Source organism: Calidris pugnax, unplaced genomic scaffold, assembly GCF_001431845.1.
Source record: "Calidris pugnax isolate Ruff unplaced genomic scaffold, ASM143184v1 scaffold245, whole genome shotgun sequence".
NCBI classification, from domain to species: domain Eukaryota; kingdom Metazoa; phylum Chordata; class Aves; order Charadriiformes; family Scolopacidae; genus Calidris; species Calidris pugnax.
In genome coordinates this window covers 1,085,246-1,110,207 of record NW_015090982.1, presented here as the reverse complement: position 1 = coordinate 1,110,207, position 24,962 = coordinate 1,085,246, and the positions used below count along the sequence as shown (strand labels likewise).

The 24,962-nt window shown below is 47.7% G+C and overlaps 1 protein-coding gene across 1 annotated transcript in view; it reads left to right on the top strand.

Moving 5' to 3' along the window:
- Positions 1-21,433, top strand: part of NUDT3 (nudix hydrolase 3) — a 32,922-nt gene extending 11,489 nt beyond the window's left edge. Inside the window, exons 2-5 of the mRNA XM_014953698.1 lie at positions 2,145-2,255; positions 10,863-10,907; positions 11,691-11,775; positions 12,800-21,433. Coding sequence (XP_014809184.1) covers positions 2,145-2,255; positions 10,863-10,907; positions 11,691-11,775; positions 12,800-12,969 — 411 coding nt within the window. The 3' untranslated portion in view covers positions 12,970-21,433. The remainder of the gene's footprint in view (positions 1-2,144; positions 2,256-10,862; positions 10,908-11,690; positions 11,776-12,799) is intronic.
- The last annotated feature ends 3,529 nt before the right edge of the window (positions 21,434-24,962 follow it).

The following is a 24,962-nucleotide window of genomic DNA, read 5'->3' as shown; positions in this document are numbered from 1 at the left end:
CGGTTCCAGCCCACGGTACCTGGCTGCGGTCCCAGCCCTGACGGCTCTGAGGATGAAGGAAGTTTACATTCCCTAATTAGGCATGGCTTACGGATCGCGTTTTATATGGAATGGATGTTTGGGAGAAAGGAATTCTGACTTCCTCTTGAAGAAGGCCAAACACCATGGGAGATGTTACTATAAAGACAATGCTGTTCCATTGCAGCCCTAGCCAGAAGACAGCTAAGGCAGTAAGCATCTCCATTAGGAAGCTGCAGAATTAAGGTAGCCCATTCAGCTTAATTCATTTCTAGTGTGCATTTTAATTGCCTTAATTCAATAGACAGACTGGGGAGTGCTCAGGGATTTAAATGGGGTTGTTTGATAAATGATGCTTCTTCACGCATTGCAGGGTTGAGATGTGGGTTCTGAACCGAAGCAGGAATAGGAGGCTTTGGGACATCATTATTGATGGGATCCACAGAAAATTCCTGATTAGAGGAGTGCTGACACTTGAGAACACCGAGTTTAGTTCCAGATTTAGGAAAGGTTAGACCAGCCGTTGCCAAAACGTTTATTGTGACCCTTCTTTGGTTTCTGCCTTAGGCTTTTGCTACTCCGGGTTTGAGAGCTGTGCTTTGGACCCCCAGAATGGACCCTGATCTCCTCATCCCAGCGTGGTCTAGCCTGTTGGCCCCTCTCTTTTCCCTTTGCTGAACTGGCATGGTCTGGGTGGCCCTGGAAAACGAAAGATCACTTTGCAGGGTGGTTGGTTGCCAGATGAGAATTTTCAAAAGATAAAAGAGCTGGGGAAACCCTGGAACTCTTATGCTTGTTTTTGTTTCAGAAGTTTAATTTTGAATTCTGTAGGTAGGTTTCCTCTTGGTAATTAGTGCAAATCTTTTCATATCCTACTGGTAAATCAACATTTAGACAGTAAAGCCTGGGATTTTAGTGTCTCCCGCAGTTTAACTTCAGAATGTCTGATTGAAACTGTTACAGCTGGCCTGTAACCTAATTGGACTGGTATGTTGGAAAGTTTCTGGAGCAAGTCGCTTTGGCTGTAAGCTTTGTGCCAGTGAAATGATGAAGTATAGCATGATAACTCTAATGAACAAGCTTTGTTTAGAGAGCTGAAAAAAACAGTATTAGTTTTGTTTTTAGTTTCCGTCTCTGCTCGTGGAGGTATTGCAAGTAGATTTAATAAGCATGGTGTCTTGGGATTCTTTGAGAACATTTTTAGCCAGTTGAGATTGTCAGTTTAGCTTTTTATTTCCAGAAGATGCCAAAACAAAACCTGAACTTGTACGGAACAGAATTACACTGGAATAAAACATGTTTCAAGAAAAACTGCCACAAAGCAGGCATAAGAAAAATGATTCCTGTGGAACCAGTTGAATCATTTTCCTGAGTCAAAAAAAGTCTGTCCTTCCATGAAGCCTTTTCCTTGGGTCCTTAGGTCGTTTAGCGTAGGCTTGTATTTGGCTTATATCTCATTAAAACTTCATCTACACCAAAAGCAAGCAAGTGCTGGCTCCAGGGCAGAACTCTTTGGTGCCTCCTGCATAAGAAGAGTCAAACAGGGAAGTTAAAAATCTTTGTTAAAACAATTGAACATAAATATTTTAATGGCCAGTTACCCACCTTGTGTATGTCGTTAGTGTCACTGCAGAGGCAAAAAGGCCCAAGGTACCAATAAAGTTAAATCCAGCCCCTTCTGCAAAGGGTGAAGGTGCTGAACATCTTCTGTGCCATCTTATGTTGTTGCACAATGTGTATCCCAGGCTGTGGGGACCATGGGGTGTCCCTGCATACAGCAGTGAGCTCTGACAGCGTAAGTATTGTCCTGCTGTATCAAATAGCAGATCGTTGGTTGGGTATGCAGGGGCATGATTTATTCTGTGATGTGCTGGAGCGGTGAGAAGGTAATGACTGAAATCATTTGGAGTGTTGGAGTGCCTTGGTGTCACTGATAATGGAGTTTGCACAGCTGCCTGAAAGGGACTAAAGAAATTGGGAAAAACTGGAGTGTTTTCAAGGACTCATGTTAGATTGGTTGTGTTTGGAGGGGTGAGAGATACAAAGACAACTTCTCCTGTGCCGCTGGGCTCTGGGAAGGACCGTTGCCTTGAGTGTGTCCGTCAGCTCTGCCCTCCTCTCCGCAGGTGCTGCTGGTTAGCAGCAGTCGTCATCCCGACCGATGGATTGTCCCTGGGGGTGGCATGGAGCCCGAGGAGGAGCCCAACGTGGCCGCTGTGCGAGAAGTCTGTGAAGAGGTGAGTGTTTCACAGGAACTGGAGCTTTGCTGCCCATGCATAGCCAGGGCTCTGGGAATTTGTTTTTATCACTCTGGCTTGTTTTCCTTAAAGTGAAGGGGAATATGGTCACAGGCGATATCCACATCAGATGTGGGAGGGAAACCAGAGTCCTAAATAAAGATAGCACAGGAATGTAATTAAGGCTCTTAGTCGGAATGAGCCTCTCCTCGCCTGATACTTTTAACTGAAAATAGATAAAATGAAGCTATAGTCATTTCAATACATGCGATGATATTCTCTGTTTTGTTTTCTCTGTAAGAAGGACAGTTTCCTAAAGAGAACATCGGAAAACAGCTGTGCTTTTGCAGAACTGTCTAATACTTGGGTAGAAAGCAGAAATAAGGCTCTGTGAGCCACTAATGACACTCCAAACTAGGGACCTCAGTTTGGTCTGGTACATATTTTGAATTTTATTGTGATTCTGTGATATTTTGAGTTTTATGTGAATGAGAGAAATTGATCATAGGAGTTAAAAGCAACAATTCCTAATGTGTTCGTGTTTGTTTGTTTTTACTTGAAGCTCTTTCAGAAAGAAATCAAATAGCAGATCAAATACAGATTGATGATCTGTATGGAGAAGGCATATTTTTCTCTTAAAGCTGGAAGAACAATTTTATTCTTCGTAAGGAATTTAAAGACAGCAAATGGTAGTTGACTACATTGTATGTAAAACATGTGTTTAGAATTCACTGCTGAATATTGTCGAATTGGAGAGATGTTTGGATTCAGAAACGATTAAATGGTTATATATGGATGACCAAGTAGGTTCACAGTTAGTTACATAAGGCAGGATTAAAAATGCTTTCAAGAGGGTTATAAATCTTTGTGGTACAGAACAGAAATCAAGAGCTAATTGATGGGACTTGGGAGGGAGCTTCTCCGGTAGTTGCTTTATTTAATTATCTGCTGTATGAAGGTTTTTCTCTGAAGTATCTCTAAATACCTGCTGCTGTCTAACAAAATGCTGAATACTTGGGCCTCTGGACTGATCTAATGTGGCAGTTCCTGAGTTGTGTGTTTCTCTCTGGGTGTTTTTATAATCTAGCAGTTAATAAGAAAGATATGAAAGATTATCCAGTCAACGTTTATTTTTAAAAAAAAACGTCTGTAGGTCCCTCTAGGACTGGGGATTGCTGCTGGCAAATTTTGTTTCCAGCTTGTTATGCAGCTCCTGCTTTTTTAGTAACTCGGCGATCTTTCAAACACATTACAAGCCAAAGTGAGTTTAACCAGAACAATAGAAATATTTTTAGCTGCAGACTCCTGCTTTACAGCCCAATTGTTACTGAGAATTAAGTGATCTGATACAGAAGTCAAGGGTTCATTCAGGAGATGCGTGGCTTCACCTTTCAAATCCTTAAAAAGAAATCTGTATCGACCCTCCCTCTCTGGGGCAGCGCCTTGGAAGAGCCTCTCTCTTTCCGTGACAGCTCGGTGGCTGAAAGGGAGCCTTGGCACGGGCTCAGTCTGCAGCGAAGGAACTGGTTTGGGCTGGCTGAGATAATCCCCTCTCGCTCAGCTGGTGTTCCCTCGCTCACGTGGGCCGGTGCCGAACGAGAATGTAATTCAAACTGTGGCAGCCTGGCAGGGTTGAGTCATTCCCAGCGAAGAAGCACCCATCTCCCCAAATCCCGCTCCACAGTCAACATCCAGAGCTCCCAAAGCAGCAGGATCACCCCAAGGGCTGGTCTCCACCACACCTGGGAGTGGGCCATGCCAGGGCAGGGTGGGAATCTGAAATGGAGCTCTCAGGTGCTGTTACCATAAAGGCTTTCCTGACAGCCCTCTCGTGCTCACAGGAGCAGCCTGTTGTGTGTAAAATTACCTGAGCGCTTCTGCAGCTAACGATGAGCTGACTGACACGGGAGGGGGGAGACACAGGCGAGCTCTTAGACCTTCCTCAGATAGGTTTGTGTTCCAGTCACTGCTTACGATCCACACACACAATTATAATGAACATCAGCTGCCTTAAGCTCCACGAGCTGTTCGCTGGGGAACGTGTGTGCGGGAGGGGAGCGGTGGTTGTATTTACAGCGGTAACGCTGGACGGGGCTTTAGTGCCCCCAGTTTCCCAGCTCGTGCTATTGATTTGGCAGGGGAGGTATTTTAGGAGGCTGCTTGCCGGGCAAATGGTGTCCATGCTGGCTAGTAACCCTCATTCATCTTTTCATGTGAATCTAGGTGTTTTCAGGTAGGTTGTAGCTGGTGCTGATTTCTGAGAAGGTTTGATGTCTTTGCTCCTCTCCTGGGCCAGGCACGTCTGTCCCTCACAAGGGAGCCAGTGCTCAGTGGAGCAGGTAGAGTCTGCTGCTTGTGTTGGGAGGGGGAACATCCAGTTTCCTCCATGTCGATGAACACAAAGTAATTTTTATTCTAAAAGAAGGTGGTTTGCATGCTGGTCAAAGTTATGGAAGAAATTTGTGGACTTTCTTTTGCTGTGGTGTGCCTTTTCCATTTTAATAAGAGACAGTTGGAAGAGCTGGAAAGGCTCATTACCCTTTCAGTTGCTTGTGGTCTTTGAAGATGACAATAGGCTGTTTTTTCTCAATTCATTCTTTTTTGCATGGTATGCATTTGCTTTTTAAAATATGCTTCCCTAAACTAAGATTTTTAGCTTCTGCATTCACTGTTTTAATTTCACCACGTATGTGTCTGAGTTTATCCATGTCATTGCTGGAATAACTGCCATATAAAGAAATCTTTCTCCTCTCTTTCTGACTCTCAGTATTTAGAAGACTGCAAATGAAATGTTGATTCTGCGTGAAACCGGTGATCCTTCTGTCCCGGTTTGAGTTAGAAGTCCTTGTCCTAGTTTGAGATAGTCCTTATCTATATTAATCTGTACTAACACACGTATTAAAGTAGACAGGTACCAACACTTGTCACGCTGGCTGTTGTCCACATGAAATTTGAAGTGACTTGAGTTCTTGGGCATTGTTTTTAGGCATGGCAGCAGTAGACAAGCACATTAGCTCTGAATGAGAGCAGCATTTCAGAATAAAAGCGCTTATTTCTGACAGAATGTTGAAAAATGGCGTAGTCAGTCTTACCCAGCTGTAATCTCCAGGTACGTTCTAAGGTCCAGCTTTGGAGTCCTCAACACAGGAAGCACATGGACCTGTTGGAATGGGTCCAGTGGAGGGCCACGAAAACGATCAGAGAGCTGGGACACCTCTCCTGTGAAGACAGGCTGAGAGTTGGGGGTGTTCAGCCTGGAGAAGAGAAGGCTCCTTCCAGTATCTGAAGGGAGCTACAGGAGAGGTGGGGAGGGACTCTGGATCAGGGAGGGGAGCCCAGGAGGAGGGGGAAGGGTTTGACCCTGAAAGAGGGGAGATGGAGCTGAGATGTGGGGAAGAACTTGTTTGGTGTGAGGGTGGTGAGAGCCTGGCCCAGGTTGCCCAGAGAAGCTGTGGCTGCCCCATCCCTGGAGGGGCTCAAGGGCAGGTTGGAGGGGGCTTGGAGGGACCTGGTCCAGGGCAGTGGGGTTGGAACTCGATGATCTTTAAGGTTCCTTTCAATTCTGACCATTCTATGGGTCTGAAAAAATGCTGTGCCTTTTTAAAATAATCCCTAGCCCCACTGTAGTATAATTTTTGTTTCTTCATTCTTGGATTTTTTTGCTATTGCATTCTCTCCCCAAAATTAATTTTGTGTTAGGAATAAGCGTTTTTTTTTATGGGTGTGAGCAACTGGTGAAGAACATGTTTTAGAAATAGATGCCTTAAATTAAACTTATTATGGAGTGACTTTGAAAAAAGCCTCCACACTCATCTGTTAAACCCAAAGGCATTTCATTTTGCACTTACAGCATCATTCACATCCTGACCTTTAAATACTTAGTAAATGTCAATTTCTATACAATTATGGGAGTGTTAGTCCTGCTTTCTTCATGGGAATCAAAAGCCGGATAAATTGTGCTTGATCTGTGATCAAACAGGCAATTGATGCCAATATAAAAAATAGTCCATCGTGATAGTACTTTGATCTGGTTGCTAGACCTCTTTTCTTTTTTTTTTTCTCTCTTAAACATTCTTTATAAATAATCTTTTCTGTTTCATGCATTTTGTTAGTGATTTAGAATATGAATATTGATTTTTTTCAGCCCTAAAATAGGAAGACTATTTTTAAGGAAAGGATTGTGCATAAGGAAAGGACCAAGGACTGAAGCGATGGTGTTGAACTCTTCCTAGATTTAGTAATATTCAGTGCAAACTGGGGACTAAGTGGATTACTGTTTGTTACCCTGTGTACTCTAACTTCATAAAAATCAGTGCAGTGTCTTAAAATTCTTCGCTTTGTTATGGCATTGCATTTCCATTTCACAAATGTAAAAGCATTTTACTTGGTGGTTGTTGGTTTTTTTTTTTACATTGCAGTGCAGTAAAGAATTCGATGAATAGGTACAACCCTCTGAGACACAGTAGAGACAGCAAGAAAATTTGCCTGGCAGGTCTGTAATTGGTGTCTTTAGAACTTGTCCGAGCTAGCACTCTTTATGGGTGTGATTTACTACCTTCAGTTCTGCGAGTATTAGAACAAAGATTCGGGTGTTTTACCACAGTCCTCTTGCCCAGCAGTAATCTGTAGTAGATGCAGGCTTTGAGCCGAATAGAGCAAAGTAAAATAGCTGAAATTCCAACCCACATTTTCCTTAGCTCAGATGGAAGGAAATAAAAGCTGTCCCTAGGAACAGATGGTGTTGCTGCAGGCTGCTTTTTGCATCTGACCCCAACTTATTTTCAGCTTTGAAACCTGAACCTGCTGTTCTTGGATGTCTTCAGTAATTTTTCTTTATTAAAACAAGTTGTTCCATGAGCAGCAGAACTAGTAAAGCTTCATTTCCTCCCAGATTTCTGTTCCTTGTCCCGAGTGCCTGGCCCACCCCTCTGGCTGCGCGGCAGCGGTTTGAAGTCGGGTGCTGGTGTGGGGCTGTGGCTGTGACACTGATGTGCTCCTGCCAGATCTGTCTTCTCCTCCAGTGAGGGCTACCTCGGGAGCTGGAAACGGATTTGGATCTACAGAGCAGTTTAAAAAAAAACAAAAAAGCTCATTTTGCAAGCTCTGTCTGTCCTCTTTTATACCTGAGTGTGCCTCTTCCTGGGGGAATACTGTCCTTTGATTGATGCTTTATTTTCACACCTGCAGATGGAACAGTTGGTGCTGGTGCTCTCCTACCCGTGTTGATGGGTTTAATAGCATCCTCCTAAGACAGGCGTGTATTTTGAGGATTGCAGCACTTATGATGCTGGGGGGGAACACGTGCCCAAATCAATTGTGCTGGCTCTGCCAGACACTTACTGTTGTGGCCCACAAGGGTGGAGGATACTCAATTCATTTTATTACCGAGGAGAAAATTCCCGAGTCATCTGGTGCAAATTAAGATTTAGATTCAGCTTCAATCCTGGACGAGCCTGTGACTTTGCTTTTAACTTTCCAAGAAAATGCTCATTGTCCTGCAGTGGAAATGAGTCAGGAAGGTGCCGAGGGGCTGGCCCGTGGGAAAGCAAGAGGTACAGAGCTTGCCCAGAGAGGAGCCTGGCAGCTCTGTGTCCCGTTATCTGGCTTGCTTTGTTAGAGAAACAGCTATAGCATATTTTCTTTGTTGTTGTTCTGTGTTAGAAACTTATTGAAGAGGGTAGATTGAGATGAGATCTCAGGAAGAAATTCTTTGCTGTGGGGGTAGAGAGACACTGGTCCAGGTTGCCCAGAGAAGCTGTGGCTGCCCCATCCCTGGAGGGGTTCAAGGGCAGGTTGGAGGGGGCTTGGAGCAACCTGGTCTGGTGGGAGGTGTCCCTGCCCAGGGCAGGGGGTGGCACTGGGGGGGCTTTAAGGTCCCTTCCAACCCACAACCCACAACCAGTCTATGACTCTGTGAAACTTGTGTGAGACTGTGAATTCCACTTCCACGTTTGTTCAATTAAGCAAAGTACCTGATTGTACAGAGACAGTGACTTTTCTATTTGTGTGTGATTTAAGTGCTTTATCAAAAATACATGTATAACAATCCGGTCCCTCTGCGTTGTATGTCCTGTGTGGTGTCTAAAATCCACTACACCAGTAAAACAGGATGAGAGCACCTTCGGTTGTTGTGCTTTGCAGTCTTTCATAAGGACTCTCTTTATCAACCCAATCGTTTTTTGAATCAAACCATTAATTTATGTCGCCATTTCCTACTGCATGTGATAAATTAATATGTGAAAAAAAAACTTAGTGTTTTTTTGAGTTGTCTAATGATAATTCAGTGTGGTTTCCCTGCAGCGCATGTTTGTCTCAGCATCACCTTTTGTGCCTTTTTGGGTGAATAAGACTAGGGAGAACGGCGAAGGATGATGCTGGTTTGCAGGCAGAGTGTTATTTCCATCGCCTCTCTGTTTAACTGGAGCAGAAGGGAGGGCTCCTCACCTGCCTGTGTTACTTCAAGCACAGTTTTAGAGCTGGGATGAGCTGCTTGGGAGCCTGGTTGTGCAGTATTCGTGCTCAGTTTCCAGGCTGGCTAGTTGCCTGGAGATAAATTTGTTTCTCGTCAGGCTTGGGAGTTTGCTAAACCATCACAACAACATCCCTGGCTTTTGATTCAGTGCCTTTGCAGGTGGGTAACGACAGCAGAAATTCAACAGCCTTCTCCAGGAGCAAGTGAAGAAAATGGGCTTAAGACAGTTATTAAACTGAATCATTTGATTACTCTTCACCTTATAATATACTTATATATATGTGTGTATGTTGTGAAGGTGGAAGCCTCGTGTTCTCTCTGTGTTACTGCTGGCTGATGGATATGGTTGCTTATCTGAAAAAAAAAAAAAAAAAAGCCCACCTATCGAGGCTGCTGAAGGAGTTCTTTGAATGAAATTCATTTGAAGTATTTGCCTTCCAGTTGGCTTCTGAGAGAGATTAGACCAGGTTAGCAGCAGCAGTTTTGCAGATGAGGTAGAATCACTCACCCGCAAAGGTCAGGCCCAGTTATCTGTCCCGGCCACGCTGGGCTGCGCACACGCCTATGGTGACCTTCATGGAATTGCTGTTTGACTCCAGAAATAGCCTTGTGGTTAATAGTCAGTGGTCCACCTCTGGGCTGAGCAGAGTGTCAGAAATACTGATGTGACAATAAATTTTGCATGCGAAAACAACGTAAAAGGTTCAGTTGAAAAGCTCCTTTCTGGAAGCAGAGGTCAGGGAGTGTGTTACGGGAGGAATTATAGATTTCCATGAATGCTCGTAGCGTAGGGGGAGCTACAAATCCTTTTCTCTTGGGGCAGTTGTTAGAAGCAATAGTGAGGTGTGTCCTGGCTGTATCATTTACTATCTGTGTGTTCATTTAGTAGGCTGGGAACTTAAACATCAAAGTCTTTTAATTAATGAAAGCGCTTCCTTTCTAAAAGCATATGACCGTACAGCGACGGGTTAGTAGTCGAACAAGTGGGAAACGGTGTATCTCCACATGTAATTGTCCTCACCCAAACATCTTTTTTAAAATAAAAAAGCCTGACATAATCAGATCTCTATATCTTGTCTGCCAGAGCAGAGGCACTATTTTCCTGAACTGTTTAGGATGTGTTCCAGCTGCCGGAGCCGGCAGCCAAATTTACCTTCCAAACATGGCAGGATCATGCGCCAGATTGTGTGTGGTGTTTCAGACCAATTCAGTCGTGGAGCAAAAAATCTCATCTTGTCTGTAGCACTCGAGTTCTATCCATTTACAGTCGTAAAAAAAAAAAAGAAGGGAATGTAAATTATTGTAAAAGGAGTGGGGGGGAGTCTGGGGGCAGGAGAGTGGGCTGGCGTTTTGCATTCACGCGTGATGCAAACTCCCCAAAGCAGAGGCGAGAAACAGCGCTTGGAGACAGCGACTGCGCCGCGGTGAGCGGAGGGATCAAAAGTGACAGCAGATGAGATCAAGTGGGTAGATCCTCGGTAGTATTCAAATAGAAGACAAAACTATTGCTTAGATCTCCCCTTGATTTGTGTCTGGGCTTGATTCAAAAGTTGTCTTTCAATGCGCGTCTGCGTTTTGTGTTATATCAGAACTAATCTTGTTCCTGTTGCGGAGGCCACGTTACAGCATTGAAAGTATTTTATGTTTATATGAGCTTGCTTTGAATGTGTGCAGGCCATCCCCGAGGTACCTGGTGGCTGTCATCTTGCTTTGATGGTGTAAGTGGATGTCCTATCTATACTTTAAAGTTATTTTCTTAAACTATAATTTCAAAAAGGTAAAACTGCCAAACCCAAAGCAAATTCTATCCATGCAGAGAACCTTTAGAGGAGGTTCTGGTCGTTCAGGGTATATTGGTATGCAATTAGTAACTCATCAAATAATATTTTTTTCCCTCCAGATTGAATCCAAAATGCTTTGAATATAGAAAAGAAAAAACCTCCTGGGAATGCATGTATGGTTAGAGCTTGTGATACATTTGTGTCATCTTTCTTGTGACCATGTTGTTTTCAGATTAACAGAATTTTACGGCATTTGCTTCCTGTTCTAAATGAACTGTTTCTGCATAACAAATAAGGAAATGTGTACTGACCTGTTGTTAAAGCATGTGTTTTTTCTCTTTAAATTTTTCATAGGCTGGAGTGAAAGGGACGTTAGGAAGATTAGTGGGAATTTTTGAGGTAAGTTTTGGACACGGAGGCTGTGAGATTTTGATACAAAAAATTGTCTTGGAGTAAAAATCACTTCCTAGTTTGTTCTGAAGTGAACTAGAGAACTTGATTGAAGGAAAACTTCAAACTCCCCATTTAAATAAAAATGCCTGCTGATCCCTTCAGTGATATTGATCTTCTTGCAATTTCCACTTCAGCTGAGCTCAGGAGTGATAAGCCAGAGTCACAGTGAATGTTCTCAGTGCCTTCATACCTTTCCTGCTGCCAGAAATGCCACCCACCAGCTGGGGAGCGGCAACTCCCCTTTGTTCTTTAGCACCTGCCACCACCCGTTGCCAAACTGGCCCCTGCAACGTGGTGGAGTGTGTGGGCTGCTTTTAGGAGTGTGGGACCACCTGAGGAGTGCTGGGGAGACACACAAGCAGCAGGTACTAGGCACAGCTCTTCTTACAGTTGTTTTTCCACTATTTCAGAGCTGTGTGAAGTAGGTAAAAATCTTTCCTGCCTGTTTTTTTCTATCTGAGGAACTGATTTATAAGCATATCCATCCACCAAGTACTGCCTTATAGATTACAAAATAGACTTTTGGGCTGCAATCCCTATGAATACTTTCAGACCCCTCATTGAAAACACAATTTGTAATAGCTGAGAACGAGCTATAATGTGAGAGAAACCCCACACAAGGTACCGCAGCATCGTAATGAGGCACCATGTCACTTGCAGTCACCACGTGCCCGCCTGCCTTTGCTCCCTGGGTATCTTTATCATTATTTTCTTCCCTTTGCCTTCTAGAATCGGGACAGGAAACACAGGACATATGTTTACGTACTTATTGTCACAGAAGTGTTGGAAGACTGGGAGGACTCTGTCAATATCGGTAAGCTCTCTGCGCTTGTGAGCGTTAGCTGGTTTGATGCAGAAAAAACACATCAGCATCCCTCTGGGAGCTGGAATCCTTGTGATGGCGGTCAAGGAAAGTTGCAGCTCGAGAAAAGTTGCAGTGGTGTGTCCTTTGGTTGCTTGGGGGAAAAAAATTGTGGTCACATTATGGCTTTTGTGTCCCTGTGGCCCAACAGAAGTCAGTTCAGCTGTGCCATTGCCTCTACAGCAATTTGGTATTTAATTAATAGATTCATAGAATGGTTAGAGTTGGAAAAGACCTTAGAGATCATCGAGTTCCAACCCCCCTGCCCTGGGCAGGGACACCTCCCACCAGAGCAGGTTGGTCCAAGCCCCCTCCAACCTGGCCTTGAACCCCTCCAGGGATGGGGCAGCCACAGCTTCTCTGGGCAACCTGGGCCAGGCTCTCACCACCCTCACACCAAACAAGTTCTTCCCCACATCTCAGCTCCATCTTCCCTCTTTCAGTGTCAAACCCTTCCCCCTCCTCCTACGGCTCCCCTCCCTGATCCAGAGTCCCTCCCCATCTCTCCTGGAGCCCCTTGAGGGACTGGAAGTGTCTCCAAGGTCTCCCCGGAGCCTTCTGCAGCCCTCAACTCTCTCAGCCTGTCCTCAGAGGAGAGGTGCTGCAGCCCTTGGATCATTTTCATGACCCTTGATAATTTTCGTGGCCCTATGCAAATTCTTGCATTTGAAGATACTGAGCAAAGAGCATGAAGAGTTGTCCTTTCTAAGAGTAGAAGAAAATGTATGTGGGCAGTGTGGCTTATCATTCCCCATTATCTTTTGAAATCTTTGCATTTAAATCAGATTCCCAAGTGAAAATGAACCTGTTGTTCTGCACGAGGGTTGTGAACTGCGGCACTGTGGCACCTGTAACGTGACTTTCCTCTGGCTGTGTACAAAGAGGCTTGTGGAAAGACTAAGAAATGAGTGCTAATCAACAGGAATGTTTAAACATAGCGAGGATAACACTGATTTTTTTTCCTTTTTACCCACAGGAAGGAAAAGGGAATGGTTTAAGATAGAAGATGCCATAAAAGTTCTGCAGTATCATAAACCGGTGCAGGCCTCGTATTTTGAAACCTTGAGGCAAGGTTGTTTGGCAAACAACGGCACTCCTGTCATGACCACGACGTACTCTGAGAGCTCCGTGTCTGACATCAGATGACTGAAGACGTCCCCATGAGAAAAATTTTGAAAATAGACTGAAACACGGATTTCCCTCCCCTCCCCTTTTTTCACATGCCTCCTCTTATCAAACAAGGCATGGGCAGCAGCCTGTGGCAGAGCAAGTGTTGAGAGTGCTGCAATTTAGTGCAAGGTGGGATTATTATTATTTTTTTTGTTGTTGTTGGCTTTTTTTTTTTGCTTTTTTTTGGATATGTATTTTGTAAAATACATTTTGTGCATGAAGTGCCCCTTTCCCGTGACACCGCTTCCATGGCCTGGCGAGCGAGGCTGCCAGTTTGGCCTCTGCCTTGTGTTCTGAAGTGTCCCGTTCGTGTCATCCCAGCCATAGCCACTTTTTTTTTTGTTTTTAATTAAAAGACTTCAAATGTGAGATCAGCTCTTTTTAAGTCTTAGTCTGTACTGTAAGGTGCTGTTCAGACCTGTGTGGTGGTCACTTTCAGCGCATATGTATAAACTTTTTTTAGATGGAGAATCTAACGTTTTAATTTTGCGGGAATTTTTTTTTTTTTTTAATCCTGGTCTGCTTCTGAAAAGAAGGGTTCATAATTCATCTGTTTGCCTTTTTTTCTGTTGTTTTTTTTTTTTTTTTAAAAAAAATACACATTCTGTGACAGTGCTAGTGGCTGGGCCAGTTTATTCCCCGTTCAGTATCTCCCGATTTAGTGCAGTGACACTTGAAGTTGAGGGCAGAGTTTTGATCCCCCGCAGACATCCCTGCTGCTCCACTGCTTCTCCTCCAGCTTCCGCCAAGGTTTCCTGCATTGACATCGAAACGAAAAAAGGAGTTGGTCTTTTAGCACTTGGCCAAAAATAAATAGCCTCAGAAACGCTATGATAGAAACTGAATTTCCTTGTCTGTGGTAGGAATCAGGGATTCGAAGTGGGGTCAAAGTCTGACAAACTGGAGCGTCGATCACCAATGCTGTTGTGCTGATCCTGCTGCGTTCTGCTGATGTCTCTTCTTGTCCACATGCCTTATACCGTGCTGAACTGGAGACTTGTAATCTGTGCTAAAGCATCGGATCCTACTCGCTGAGTGTTACTGCACGAACCCTGGGCTGGATAACTGTGTGTGTCCCTGAAAGGAAGTCCGGGGGGAGAAATTCAGGTGTTGGATCTCTTGTCCTGTGGTTCTGCAGCACTTACAATTGCACCATGGAGCATGCTCAAAACGTTTAAACTCTCCCTCCGTGAAAGGTACAGCTGATTCAGAGCAGAATTGCTGGCTGGAGAAATACACCGTTTAATAGGATAGTTCCCCTGATGCATTGGCACATTTCCTTTTTTTTTTTTTCCTGTTTTTGTTGTTTTTATTGATGTAAGTTTCATGCTGTCTTGATTTGCCAACAGTGTTGTCTAGTTGGGAAATAAAATGGGAAGGGGTAGGGGCTGGGGAGTGGGTTGGGACAGGTACAAGTTTTGGGAGGGGCATTAATTAATCCCTGGCTTGGGACAAGAAGTAGTTGCTGAATTCAGTAACTTCTCCTTTGTCAGAGCATAGCCAAGATGTGAAATTAAATCTGCAGTACTCTCTCTCTTTTTTTTTTTTTCTTTTTTTTTCCCCCTCCTCTTTATTTAACAAAAAATATTCTAATAAATACTCACTGTTCCGGAGTTTTCTCTCTTCCCGAGAAGCGCTTACAATATAAAAATCTGCTGGAAATATCCATGGAGCCTGGGACGAGGGGGAATGGTATCCTTGCTGCTTTGGCAAGAAGCTGTTCATTTTAAGATCCTATTCTGTTCCTTTACTCGTTCTCCCTGCTTTCATCAGCGTGGAGTAGCAAGGCCAAAAGCAGTGCCAGTGATGGCTAACAACGAAAAACCACGCGTAAGGAAAAGCTGAGAGGCATTATTCAAGGAGTAGCTTGAAACCGAGCAGCTGGAATTGAGCCTAAATTACACCAGTTCAGTTCACTTCAACTGAGAGACCGAATGTACGATACTTTCTTACTCTGTGCTGATCGGCCTGAACCAAACTCTCAAAAACAAACAAAGGGCTTTGAATATTGTATCTGGAAGCCTACAAGAAATTCAGCCAGTCCGCTGTCACCGAGCCGTGAGTGGCACTAACACAGCCATCTACTGCCTTCAATTGAGTTTTTTGTCTTTACTGTACAGATTAGTATGTTGGAAATGCTTTGCGACGAAACAGCCGGTACTCCTGAAAGAGTAACTGCAGTTTTAATATCGACAGCATGCACACTTTTGTTTTTAAACTAAAAAATTGTTTTTACAGGGCTGTTAAACTGACGATTTAGGGTAGAATATTGTTAATGACTTGCTAATGGCTTATTTGTTTGGGTCAGAAAAAAATAAATTGTGCCAAGAAAGTGTTTTAATGTGGCATGAATTGATGCTGTTAACACAGTAACATCCAGTGGCCGATATTATGCCTTCTTAACTGGAAATAGCTCCTGGGGTAGAAATAGCCTTTATTTACCAGAGATTTCAGAATGGGCCTTAGTCCTGTGCTGCCCGAATCTCTCCCTGCCCCACACCAGTTCCCGTCCCCCTCAGCATCTGAGGCTCCTCTCTGGTAACGATCCAGCTGTGTGCCCTGGCAGTTTAGGTGATTTTTCTCCAAAAAATGATGTTAAATTGGTTTGGGACCGACAATCAAACTACCTTTATTAGTGACAGGAGTTGTTTTGAGGATAATGTGTGCTCTGGGGTCTGGACTGGAGCCTGCGTGCTGGCGCTGCGAGGGGCTGCTCTCCTGACCAACTGCGACCCCCCTCCCCAGGAACAGACTCAGACTCTCCCCCCCTTGCTAAAACTGGTGCTATATCGAGCCGGCCTTGGAGATAGTGGGATTCTTACCTCAAACCACGTAGTGTCTCACCTGACCCTTTAAGTCGAAGGTGACAATGTGTCTCAGCTTCCCCTTGAAGAATAACCTCCTTAGGTTGGCTTTCAACCTGCGCTTCCATCTTGCTTGGCACTGGCCTCTCTGTAAATAAACCAGGAATAACGATGCTCCGTTTAGACATCCTCCGAGTCTGCGGCAAATCCATCGAGTCATCCTCAAGGTGTGGGTTTCAGATGCTTCTCTTCGTCCTCTGAAACCCAATTAGGGATAAATGCCAGGCGTGTTGATGATGCTCAGCTTCCTATGAATTACTTATTGGCAAACCTCTGAGCCCAGGGGTCTCGGTGTCTTCTTCCAGTGTCTTCTGTGACGATTTAGGGGTAGAGTCATTTCACTAATAGGATTGCTTTTTCCCTTCCTGCTTTTCATACACGAATTCATGGTACGTACAAGATCACCTCACTCTTGGTACATCAAGAAGCAAGTCTGCCTGCAGTGAGGAAGAGGCGGAGAATTCTTGGTCCTTGAAAGACTCGAGCACTGGATTTCTCTGTGCAGCTCAGGGTCACCTCAGGGTCCCAAACTGAGCGATGGAAGAAGAGGGAGACCCACTGCTCGGCGCAGGAGGGTCTCAGAGCGGTTCCCACCCTTCAACATTCATTCACTTCCTCTGGTATTGTCAAAATTAGAAAAAAAATCCTCGTATAGCGGAGTTGCATCCTGCCATCTGGATTTTTAAATGTATTTGAGATCTTAATGGGAGAAGTGCATTCAGCACTTCAACATGCTTAGCCTCCTGATCTTTTAAACCTCAAAATACTTACAGAAATCTGGGTCTCTGTCACTGGAAGTGTTTGACAGGCCAGTTTGGATTACTGCTGTGGCAGCAAAGTGTTAGCTGGTGGTTTGAGCTGATGCCGGGTAGTGGGTAAACTGGGATTTGTTGGCTCCAGCATGGGAACAGGAGGAAAGGGAAGACACCCCTGGGGCACCAGTGTCTCCAGCAACTGCTGCTGGATTCTTCCAGCGGGGTTTGTCAGATCCCAAACCTTTTGGAGGATCCTAACTGATGTGTGAAATTCAAAGAGGTCCCTCTGCAGAAGAGTTCCAAGTGTAATTAAACTTAGTGGAGCCGAAATGGAACATATGGAGCTCTAGGAAGTCTCTCCAGGTCAGGTTTTGGTGTGGTGGAGCAGGGATTTCGATGCGTTGGATAACGGGAGCTCAGAAGTCATGTGCGGTAGGAAACGTGCAGCACCCTTGGCTTGAAGTGGTTACTCTAAGATGGGTTTGGGGTTTTGAATTTGACGTTGCTCGTGCTGAGGCTTCCCAAAGGAAAAAAACCTTTCTTCAGTTAGTAACGTGTGTAATCTCCTGTTTGGTGACACTTCCTCACAGCGTTCGATAGTTGTGCCGCGCAGCTGTGTGTGCTGCTGTGTTGGTGCCTGGCTGTGCGAGGGTGTGATGTGACACTGCCGGGCCCGGGAGGTGACTCATTTTCCTTGGAGATGCCTAGAGAAGGCTGAAAGAAGGGTGGGTTGTTTTTTTTTTTTCCATTCTCCCTGAAATCTGGCATTCTGGGCTGTTGGAGTACTTCGGGTTGCTTCACAAAGACGTCTTTTGGTTTCTTCACAAAGATGGATTGTTTAAGTCTAGACAGATACTGGGTATTGCTACCAATCTGGGGAGGAGGGGGCTTGTACCTCTGTTATCTCTGCACAGTGGTTTTCCTTCTTACCAGCACTGGCCGAGCTGGTTTGTGCTCCCTTGGGGTGAGCCAGGGCTGTTGGGCAGAGCTCAGAGAACCCTCCCTCGCAACTGCGGTGGCTTCTTAGAAGTACGAGTGGCATTGCCTCTCCAGGTTTGGCATTTCCCTCTCCAGGTGTACCATTCCTTTTGAATTAATGGCTACTTTGCAAGCTAAAAATGAGATTTATTTTTTTTCCTAGTTAAAAACACATTAGAGTTTGAACTGTAGGAGCCCTCCAGGACTTGAGGCAGGGATGGCTGAGAAGGGGGCAGGACATGATGGCTGCGTGGGATACATGTTACTTGCTCATGATTTTGGACTCTCGGGACAAGACCTGTGGTCTCTGAGTGGTTTTACAGCTGAAATATCTTGAGTCTGTCGAAAAGAGGGTGTGGGCTGAGGTGTTCAGGGAGTGGGGCAGTTGCATCACCTGCAGCGAAAAGATAATTCAGAAGTTGCAGATGGTCAGTTCATTTGTGTTTGATGCTGTTAAACAGAGCTGACGTCTTAGAGTGGTATTACTGATAAACTCCATTAGCCAGTAATCGTAATTAAAATAGAAGGGGATGAAAATATGGGCTTTAACAGAAGAGCACTTCCTAATGAGGTTTTTTGAGCTGCTGCGGGGATTGGATGGGGAGAACACATCTGGCTTGTTACAATCTTGTTATTTCTTCCCCCCATCAGTAGGGTGAGATGCAAGAAATACTTGGGAGTGCACATCCTTGGTAGTAAAACCTGCTGGGATCTAATTGAGTTTTTCTGTGTAGGTTACACTACGAGAAACTCTTGGATTTCAGGTGAAGGATGCCATCTCCTGCCTCGCTTTGCCGGAGGAAGGCGCGGGGCAGGTGAAGGCACTTGCTGTCTCTCCATCATCCAAAAATGCATCCGTTGGGATTTATTTCCTTTTTCTTCCGTTCGGGGGACGCGGTTCCTTCTCAGGGTGCTTTGGTTCCCTCTTGGTAAGGCAGGTGTGTGCTCTAAGGCTGCTGTGAAGTCAAAGGGCTGCGTGGTGCTGGTGGGGAAGGAGCAGAGCCCGACCCCGGGGGGGTTGTGTGTCCGACCTCCTGCTCCCCTGGGGGGCTGCGTCTCCTCCGACGGTGGCCTTCGGCCTCGCTGCTGCGGAGGAAGGTAAGAGCTCTGGTTTGGGGGCTGGAAAGGAACTGCTTTCCGGTTCCAATTCCAGAAAAAAACTGCGATTTAAGTGTTCACATCAGCTTTTTCCTCAGCAGATGGATGTGTGCACTTCCCAAATTTCTCTGCAGCAAGAAGGGAGTTGAATCCAGCGTGGTCCTGAATGTGCCTTAAAGCAAACTCTACAAACTGAAAAATGACAAGGGATCGGAATCTGCTAGTGTTGCTTTTTTCCCTTGTGCAGACACACAAAGCATTCAGTGGCTAAAAATGTGGGTAGGGAATGTCAGGAATCCTCAGTTCCCTTCCCAGATCTCGCCCGGACTTTGGGCCTCTGCCTCAGCTTTTCCATGCAGAAAATGCAGTCACCGTTTTGCAACTCTCTGGTTGCTCCAGAAAAGCAAAATATTTGAAGGTGCCCAGATGGAGTATTTGCCTCTCCGGGTTAGAACAACTTCAGATTTTCTCCCTCGTTCTCAAAAATGCTGTTTTATCCCAAATGGATGCGTTTGTGCTTTTCAGACAGCTGGATGCAATCTTTGTACCTGTGCGAAGGAGACGGGGGTGAAAGATGGGTTTGAATATTTAACTTTCCTGGAGTAGAAGCTGCAGCTGGTGCTGGTTCTTGGGAAAGGATCAAAATCAGTGTCTTAGCCAAACTTGTACCAAGAAATGAAGTTGTTGCAGATGCTTTTTGGTGTGAAGAACTCTTACCTTACAGAGATACTCAACAACTTTGTGGAATCCATCCCCTGCTCTGGTCCTGCTTTTAAATCCCTGGGTTTTTCCTCCTGGCTCTCTCCTCCCTGCTTAATAAGACAGCATCATCTAGTGGCTGCATCACGGCCTGGGGACGCGGGTGACCTTCCTTCTGGTGTCTCTCATCCTGGCTCGGTGTCAGAGGCTGTAACACACAGACATATGGACGTTCCTCGCTTTTTCTTGGTGTTGGGATGAATTTAACGCGGTTAAGAGGGGACTCGGCCTCAGTGGTGGAAGGTGGTGTGTAGATACGTGTAGTGTTTTACTGGGTGTAGTGTCATGAGCTCTGTACATAACTGAGGGAGGTGTAGAGGGGTGAAAAAAGAACACTTAACTGGATTGAAGATGTATTTAGGAGATGTATAAAATCTCTTTTTGGTGCTAGTTGATAGGGTTGGGGTTTTTTTTTCTTTTTTTTCTTTTTTTTTGTGGGAAAGTGAGAATTTTGAAGTTATACTTGAGAAATTGGCTCTAGAATTGCCTCACATTAATCCTGGGAGGTCCAAGAGTGTTTGCAGAACTTCCTCTATGTCCTGTTTTCTATTTATTAGAGCAGAAGATCTGGAACGATCACTTTGCATTTTCTGTTCAGCCCTTTCATGAACTCTTTGTACCCGAGACCCCCCCCGAGCCAGAGAGCGGGATCCTAGTGCCTGGCAGAGCGTGTGCCCGGTGACGGGACACAGACCTGGGCACATTGTCCTGCTGATGGCACCACCTGGATGTCCGTGGGTACGAGTGGCTCTGCCTTAGGCTTTTCCATTCCTCATGGCACCGAGGTACCTCCAGGACCAGAGCTGTGGGGCTTTGGCCGTCTCTCCTGGTTGTGTCTCAGCCTCACCCTCATGACCAAGGAGAAGGCTTTGATACCAACCCAGGTACCGACCTCTCCTGCTTGGAGCAGTCCCTGTGGAAAATGGGGTTTTTTTCAAACCTCGTGGATACTTTTTGGAGTCGTTCAAGCATCCAGGCCTGGGGAGGACGATGGCAGCAGCAGAGCGGTGAGTGATCTCCTGGGCTTTCCTGCTCCTCTGTGCCCGGCTGGTGTCCGTTGGGATGTCTCAGTGGAGGCTCTGGTGCTGCTGCTGCCCACCTTTCCCATGGAAATGGCAGAGTTTGGAGGAGGGAAAACTGGTGTAGAGAGCAAACTTGCTAATTTATTAGAATTGAAAGAAGCCTAAGGCTTTCCGTGATTATTCAGTGAATCGTAAGTAAGTTAAATACTCAATTCTCTGTGAATTCTAGGTGGTTTTGGACTTGTAATTCCCGTAATCTGTTTTGGTTTATTTTTCTGGCTGCAGAGTCCTGTTCCTCGCTCCAGCGCTTTGTGTTTCTAATCTTCTGGTAGAGTTAACACGTGGGGTTGTTTTTTTTTTATGATACATTAAGTCGAAACGGTTCGCAAAAACACTTTACAGCTGCAAGGGCACTTTGGAAATCTAGCATTTCAGCTGATGCTTTTTTCTCTTTCTTACCGACTTGGACTCATTCTTACTTATGACATGTTTGGTCGGAGTCAAATGCATTAGTAGAAAACACGTTCTGTTTCTGTTGAAGGTCAGATCTTTGCTCGACCTGTGAATAACGCGGGTGCTCTCCTGCTCCTGCTGGGTCTGGGCTGGCAGGTGGAGCCCATCCCTACGTCACTTGGGTCTTCTCATCCGTGGTGTTCCCCAGACAGGCCGGTGGGGAGGGGGGCTCGCTGCCCACGCCACACTCAGCTCTGGTGTCATGACAACCCCCCCTCGTCCCTCTTCTGCAAAGGGTCTGGGGGTGTTTTTGGGCCAGATGTGGAGGCTGCGTGCAGCTGTGCTGAGGGAGGGCAGCGGGCAGCGTGGTTCCTCTGCTGGAGGTGTGTGCGAGGTCGTCACTGTCTTTAAAGGATTTTAAAAAAAAATAAAATAAAATTCGTGGATGCCAGTTTGACAAGAGTGTAGGCTGTAATCTAGTGCCAACCAATAAACACGCCAGTATTTCACACCCGTGCTTCCTGCCTGGTCTCTCTTCTCCCCGGCGCTGGTACCTCAACTTGGGACTGGGAAATAAAGTGTCACCGGAGGAGAAAGCCCTCCCTGAAGGGTGGCATTCACCGCCTGGAAAAGAGAATTCGGAGGGATGTCACCACCAGCCTGAGGCTGAGATGGGCTCATCTGAGCCGGGGGGCACCCAGCAATAAGACTGAGGTGAATTTTAAGGCACGGTGTAGCCTCGTTCAGATGTTTCTGGTCCTGACCAAGAGCCTTGTGGGGCAGAAGCGGTTGTGGCTCTGAAGCTGCTCATAATTACTCCACAAAGTCCTCACCAAAACCCCTTCAGGTGGAAGTACCCCCTGGTGTGTGACGGCAGAGCACGCTGCGGGTGGTGGCTGCCCTGGCGAGGGGGGCAGCGAGGGCTGGAGATGGTGAGAAATGTGTTTGGAGGTTTTGGGAATCCCGAACCCCTTGGAGACTGATGCCTTCCCTGCCTGTCTGGAAAAGATGAACAGCAGGAGATGCTCAGAGGCCGTCGGAGGGGATGTGGGATGGATGCCAGGGAACACTCGGGGGTCAGACAGGGCTCGTCAGGGCAGGTCCCCCGTGTCCCCCGCTGGTGGGACAGGGTTGCTCAGCACCTTCCTCAGTGTCCCCGTGCTCCAGCGAGAGCCACTCGGTCCCTCTGCCCTGGGCTGTGCGGGAATTGTGTGTGCCGGGGGCACCTCCTGTCCCCGTGGGTGCCCAACACGGCCCCTCAGAGCCATCCCTTACCACAAACACCCCTGTTTCTCCCCAACTCACCCCAGCTCTGGTGATGCTCTGGTGCAGCAGGTTGGCCTTGGAGCTGGGGAAGAGCCGAAGTGGTTTTTCCCAACTCCCAGGGCTCTGGTCTGGCCCTGGCTCAGCCCAGGGCGCGGGGGGTTCTCCTCCTTTTGGGATGTGAAATTAAATTTTGGGCAGGATTCAGTCACGTGCAGCCCAGTGGCAGCAGCGGGGCTGTCCACCCGGCCATGGGAGCTCTCATGTTTATCTCCTGCCTGGGAGATCCATCTCTCACCCCACCCTTTGCAAATTCCCTTTGGGATCCGAATGCGACCAGGCTCCTCCTGCGCCCGGCATCCTCACCATCCCGGCTGCAGCACCGAGCCAAGGGTGGAATTAATCTCTGCTGATGGTGGAGGTAACGTCTGTGGGTGCTGCGAGGCAGAACCGGGGTGGGCAGCAGCGCTTCCCCCCCTCCCCGGTATTCCCGGCCGGGTGAGCAGCCGGAGGGATGCTCTGGCTGGAAATCCAGCCACTCGCCTTTAGCTGCTTAGAGGGGAGCTTAGCGGCTCAGCAAAGCTGTCCCCAATTATGTGCTGGGGGCCCTGCAGCGGAGGGGAGGGGGCTGATGCCTCTTACAGCCGGTTTTGGGGCAGAAATATCCTGTGTGGCTATTTTAGCTCTCGTGCCTGCCAAAAATTTGCCCCCCCCAGCTGACCCCCAGGCTGCCCCACGCATCCTGGGACTGGTGACGATGCCCCCTGACATCCTTCCCCCTCCCTGGCAGTAAGAGGTCTCCCCAGGGATGAGCAGCCCCAGCCTCCCCCCCAACTTTTCCCCATCCAGATGCTCTGGGGAAAAACATTCACCTGGGATGAGTGGGATGGTGAATCCCCTGAGATTTGGGGATGCTGCAAGTGCCGTGAGCTGCCTCCAGCCAGGCAGGGGGTCTCAGTGACCCCCCTGCTCTGTGCCCAGGACCCCACACACTCGGGCTGTGCTGGCTGTGTGCTCCCCCCAGCCCACGCTTGCTCCCGTTCGTTCCCTCGCTCTCTCCAAGGAACTTTCCTAGAAATTGCTGGATTTATTTTTAGCCGTGGCACGGCAGCGCCGGGCTGGGAGAGGACGGGCAGCGGCGACGCAAGAAGAAGCCACAGGGTGTGGAGGTTTTCCTGCCCCCTTGGCCAATTCCTCCCCCAGCAGTGAGGGGTTCTGGGGGGGCGTCCAGCTCCGCTGTGCCTTTTCCCCATTGCAGGGGTGCTGGCCAGATCCCGGCCCCTTTGGGGCAAGAAGGAAGGGATGGGCTGAGCCATGAGGAGACTTCACACAGGGGTGATGCCCTGCTCAGGGTGCGAGGCTCCCCCAGACCCATCTCGCCAGCCCCGACCCCCAAGATCTGCCTCCCCCAGTGCTCCCAAAGCCCCAGCTCCCGTGGTGAGATGGGCACTGGGACAGAGAGGATGCTTCCCCAGCTCTGGGCAGGGATGGGTTTGGGGAACGTGAAGAGCTGAGGCTGTGGCTGGTTTGGGAAGGGTCTATGGGGTACAAAGGGCCCACCCAGACAGTGGGACCTGTGGGACCAGTGGGGACAGTGGGGATGCTGTGGACAGCAGGGCTTCCAGGTCCAGTGGGGACAATGGGACAGTGGGGACAGCAGCGTCAGGTGCTCTCAGGACAGCTGGTGGGCTGGGGGATCCTTCTCGCGTGGGGACGAGCCTCCTCGACCCCTTCCCACCCTCTGTGAGGGGCTCAGGCATCCCCCAATCTGCACCATGCCTGGCAGTGTCCCAGAGTCCTAGTCCTGGGCTGGCACAGGGACCAGGAGGTCAAAATAACCTGTCATGGGCTGGCAGGGGGTGAGGGGAGGAGGAGGACCCTGGCTGGTTGGCCTCTTGCTGGGCAAGTTCATGCTGGAGGCTGCAGAACAGGAGCTGCTTTTCTCCAATACTTCCACCCCATCAGCACAGGATGCTCCGTGGTGGCACCAAGCCCCATCCCACCACTAGCCCGGGCACTGGGGGCCGTGTCCCCCCAGCTCCACCATCTCCAGGCTTTTCTCTTCCATGTTGTTTCACTTGATTATGATTTTTTTTAGCTATTAGGAAGCAAAACGGGGCTCCTTGCCTCCCTGGTGTCCCCTGCTCCCGCCTGACCCACTTAGCGGGGCCATCTGGTCCCTGCGCGGGCAAAGCGGATTATCCCTGCGGCTGGATCAGGGGGGGGACACTGCCACCGCCCTGGGCAGCGCCGCGGGTGGCACCGCCACCACAGCCCCTGCCTGGGCTCCCGGGGTCCCTGCGGGTCCAGCCCCCGGGGGAAGAGCCGCAGCATGAGCCAGGGAGGGGACCTGTGGCTGACCCTGCTCGGCCAGTCTGTGTGCAGCCTGCAAGGGTCCGGTGTCTCATCCTCTGTCTGTCTGTCCCTCTGTCTGTCTGTCCCTCTGTCCACATCTCCATCTCTCTGTCCATCCGTCCGTCCCTCTGTCCATCCATCCACCTGTCCACCCAACTGATGGTGCGGGGACACACCTACCCATCCTGGTGTGCACCCATCCGTGTGTCCATCCGTCCTTGTGTTCATCCATCCATCCATACATCCACCCATCCATCCATCTGCCTGTCCGTCCATCTGTCCATCCATCCTTCTGTCTGTCCATCTATCCATCCATCCATCCTTCCATCTGTCTGTCCATCCGTCCGTCCGTCCGTCTGTCCGTCCATCCATTGCCCCCCCCTCGCCCCCTGTCCTCCTCGCCTCCTTTCCCCCACCCGTGC